At 36.7% G+C, this 4,586-nt stretch overlaps 1 protein-coding gene across 1 annotated transcript; it reads left to right on the top strand.

Annotated features, from left to right (window-relative positions):
* The first annotated feature begins 192 nt into the window (after nucleotides 1-192).
* Nucleotides 193-2,092, top strand: LOC100741923 (odorant receptor 67c-like). The gene is made up of 4 exons (XM_033324639.1): nucleotides 193-204; nucleotides 330-804; nucleotides 1,234-1,464; nucleotides 1,566-2,092. Exons 1-4 carry the CDS (start codon nucleotides 193-195, stop codon nucleotides 1,904-1,906), a joined length of 1,059 nt encoding a protein of 352 aa, XP_033180530.1. The 3' UTR covers nucleotides 1,907-2,092.
* The last annotated feature ends 2,494 nt before the right edge of the window (nucleotides 2,093-4,586 follow it).

Here is a 4,586-nt window from a genome sequence, read left to right as displayed (position 1 = left end):
CTTGTTTCCATTACCTGTCTATTTACTTTTGCCCGAATGTGTTAATAGACATTCTGAAAATCACTTTAATCCGCTACATTTTTTGTTAATTTCACAATTTTACTATTACTCTACACTATTTACGTTCTTCTTGAAAGACAAATGTCTTATTTCTATCGATCTATTTGTGACAAGCGGATTATGTAAATAATAATGAATTCAAAGGTAAATTAAAGAAGCAAATTCTAATAACTCCATCGCTCTTTTTACTTTTTTCATTTGCGAGCCTAATCAATAGGATTTCCGAGTAGCTGAAATTGGCGCTTTTAAGAATTTTCGTTCATTTACAGTTGCTAATGCTAGCGATCTTGCAAATGGAAATGTACTTAGACAGCGGCGACGCCGGAAAAAACGTGGACGCTTTGATATTAATAACAAGCGGCGTTGTGGCCTTGTCAAAAATTATATGGTTTCGTATTCGACCTGCTGGCCTTATTTCGAATTTTACTTCTGCGGTTAAGGATTATGAAGAATTGGAGGGTCAGGACAAACGATTGATAGTACGAAAGCACGCTTATATAGGCAGAGTAGCATCTGCCACTGTGATATTTTCTTCGTATATCGGCTCCACTCTTTACATGACTATTCCTATGCTGGCTGGAAATGAAGAAAAAGATATAGTTAACGTAACAGAAGAAAGTACAACGGATTACCCTATACCTTCCGAATACGTAATGGACGTTATACAATTGCCGGATAATTTGTACTTTATGGTTTTTATCATAGAGTACTTGATGCTGTTGTTTACGAGCACTGGAAATTTAGGTAATGAATCGGGTGTTCAATGTCAGGTGCCATGCTGATTAATCCATAGATTTTAACGAAGAACAAAGTTTAACATCATCTTTTTAAATGCAAGGAACTGATTCTTTTATTTGCATTGGCTTCTTACAATCAGTCCTTAAGACTTGACGTACGATTTTCTTCGCAATTTTACTTAAATAAATATGGTACTCTATATTGAAAATAAACCCTCGGCTCAGTATAACGCAAAGTATAATAAGGAATTTGGACGTGCGTATGTAACGTGTTTAAACTCTCAAATGTTGAAACTAATTATTCGTTTTGGACAATGAACTTAAAGAACGCAATAAAAGATGCAATTGATCAGTTTGGCTTCTGAAAGATACATATAAAGATATTTGCTCAGAGTAGCGCAAGAATCTTGCTCATTCGAGTTGTAATATGAATTAGGAAGCGATTCGTTGCTCTTCGGTATCATTTTTCACCTGTGCGGCCAAGTGGAAATTTTGAAGCTGGAATTCAATAAACTGGGCAACGAGAACGAAAGAATAATGGAACGTTTCATCGTATTAATCAAGAGGCATGTGTACTTACTGAACCTGGCCAAGATGTTGAACGAGACGATCAGCTCTGTCTTGGTCGTGCAACTATTCACGAGTTGTATACTTATTTGTACCACGGGTGAACACTTTTACCTCATTTAATGAAATCATATGAAGCTCGATGGCATAAGTTTATTTAAATACGATCAATGTGTTTGAACGATTTGTATCTATTTTTAGGATTTCAATTTATTCTCGATCTGAGCATTGGGAACATCGTCATGGCGATGAAAACATTGATAGTAATGAGCTGTCTGTTGGTTCAATTGTTTGCATACAGTTACGTGGGCGAATATTTAAAGCGTCAAATGGAGAGCGTCGGCGACTCTGTGTACTTCTGCAGCTGGTATCATATACCGAAAAATGTGGCAAAAGGTATCGTTTTTGTCATTATGAAAAGCCAAGATCCAGTTTCCTTGAAGGCTGGGAAATTCTTTATCGTCAATATGGAAACGTACATGAATATTCTGAAAACATCGATGTCGTATCTTTCAGTCCTTCGAGTAATGGTAAATCCTTGAAATGTTGTTAATATAATAAAACAGAATAAAATATTAAATATTATACTTTCAATGATTCAATATTCGTTTCAAATTCATTTAGAGTTGAATGTGCGTAGTAGATAGTCTCGGTAAGCTGTTATGATCAAGTGTCTTTTGTGTGTAGCCATTGACTAAAGACAGGATTGACGTGACGACTTGACATTGAATGGAACTTTATGGCTCAGGTTGTGAAATAACTAGAAAAGATTTGAGTGTTTCTTGCAGCCTCTCCGAATTGCTACTGCGAACGTAGGAAAATTATATTCGTCCCGATCGTCAACAATGACGAAGTCAGTAGCTACGAAGAGATCTTCCTTTGTCGAACTCTCGAAAGAAAATTTGTCTCGTCGCATAACTGACAGCTATGAAACGCCACGTGCATAAGTTGAATTGTCAGCATGCGGTAATTGGGATAACATGTTCCTGTATACGGTATATACACTATATATACACTACTATGTATTTCAATTTTCGACGATTAAGATATATAGGATTTATACCAAAGACAACAGAATGGAAGATATACGAAAAAATACATAATTCAGAACACTTTTACCCATATATTTTATAAAGAATCATTCAAGATCCCAAAATCTATAAAATGATTATGAAAGGTCACATATTTACCACTTTGACTACCTTGCTACTTCTTTTGTTGAAGGATTAAATACCTAGTTTCTTCTAAACTATCAAATCAAGTTCATGTATAATTGGCATATTACCTTGATCATCGTATCACGTGTATTTAATGAAAAATCTGGTTTAGTGATCGTGGTGTGTTTGAGTACAAGAGGAAACATCGGTGAATTGCAAACGTTTCTCCAGATGGTAACGTTGCTCATACAATTCTATAATACCTTTACGCCCACATAGGGGATGCCTCGATCCAAAGGGTTTGCAGTTTATCCTGTTATCAACCTTGAGAACATAGCAAGGGATCTGACACTGATAGTATCAACCGTGTGAACTTGTCGATCTACGTAACAGCTGAGAAATTCCTCTCGATGAACACATTCGCTTTCAAAGAAATACACGTGAAAATCATTGATCGCGAGTGCTACATATATATAGTAAACTTCCGTACAGTACCAAGCACCCGGTAAGGCTCCCTCGTTGAACACTCCATCGTCTCCCCCATTGCACTGGGGTGAGTTTCCCGCTTGGGGTTCTAGTGTTCCCCCTGACACATTGCGAAGTACGAGGGATTAATAACGTAACCTGTTCCATCGGATATTACCAATTCAATAAAGGAATTTTTATATTCTTGATATCTTTCACATTACATATTTACTAACGTAGTTGTGAAATTTTTTCGACTGAAATAACACCGAACACGATATAATTTAAATCACGTTTACAGATATGTAATAGACGAAAGGAACAAAGTTAAATTTACTAAATGAGTAAATATTGATTAATTAAGAAATCCTCACAATTACATGGATAAAAGTTTTATTCGAGAAAAAAGAATTGAATATAACGTTTGTCTCACCGATTTCTTGATCCGGGGAAATGACAAGCCGTATCTATCCGTAGCACTGTTTACTCCCTCGATGAACATTTGGCTTGCCCAATTTTGTTCGATTTTAGGATACTATGCAGAAGTTTTTGTACATTCCTCTTGAGAATTACGCTTGGCAACCTGTCGCACAACAAAGGCAATGTTACTGTTACTCGACGAAGAAGAGCAACGAAATTTTCTCTTACGTAAAACTCAAACATTCGCAAAAATAACTACGCACGAAGCATGCTTTGGTCTGTTGACACGGAGCATACAACCGTTTGTATCAATGTACACGAATAAATAAGTAATTTTAGTGCAATTTTGAGAAACACCGACCACGATCGCACCCTTCGCCTGCGTTGAAAATAATCGATTGCAATTTAGACGTTTCAGTTCTACCACTTTCCTTAGAAGAAAGGCTATCTTCTTACCATAAGAAAATAGATCATCGTTCTATGCGATACTTACATATCGCTACAACCCTACTCTAATAGTTTACTATGAAAGTTGAATATTCTTTGAAAATACAGACCAATTTTCGAAACACAAGTAGTTCAACAGCTATGAAAGTTGAACATTCTTTGAAAAGTCGAACTAATTTACAAAACGAATGGCTCTGTACGACAGGAAACGCGATATTACTCGTACGGAAACTTGGCAATAAAGTATTTACGTACGAAGCAATCGCCTCCTCCCTCCCCCACTGAATTTTCCGAAATACGCAGGTAACGTAGAAATGGTAAGTTACTGAACGATGGATAATCGAGCAATTATAATAGAATAAAAGATCAACCGACGAATAGGGATATAATTTGTTGTATGCGGGAAGGAAGAGTAGGATGGTATTCACGATAACGTGGAACTGTTCGTCGATCTTCATCTTGCGAGGATGAAGGCCTCATCGCGTAAAGACTTCGCTTACGCGATGACTCCGTTGAAGATTGTGTCGTGGCCTGTAGGTACCTGGCCTCTTCAAGACTACGACATCTTCTCAGCTATGCGTGGCACCATAGTGATCTTTCTTATGGTATGAAACTTTTTTGATACCGTTTCGATGTGAATACGTTTGCAATTCGTTATACAGAATCAAGAAGATAAATAAGTGGACAAACTAATGGAACTAATTGTAGTGTTATATATGCAGCTACATTTTAT

The sequence above is a fragment of the Bombus impatiens genome, unplaced genomic scaffold, assembly GCF_000188095.3.
Source record: "Bombus impatiens unplaced genomic scaffold, BIMP_2.2 scf_5555, whole genome shotgun sequence".
Taxonomy (NCBI): Eukaryota; Metazoa; Arthropoda; class Insecta; order Hymenoptera; family Apidae; genus Bombus; species Bombus impatiens.
This window is presented reverse-complemented; position numbering and strand designations above follow the sequence as displayed.

Coding starts and splice junctions, on each gene's coding strand:
- LOC100741923 (XM_033324639.1), top strand. Junction 805..1,233: donor TACGAGCACTGGAAATTTAG/GTAATGAATCGG, acceptor AATATGAATTAG/GAAGCGATTCGTTGCTCTTC. Junction 1,465..1,565: donor TATACTTATTTGTACCACGG/GTGAACACTTTT, acceptor ATCTATTTTTAG/GATTTCAATTTATTCTCGAT.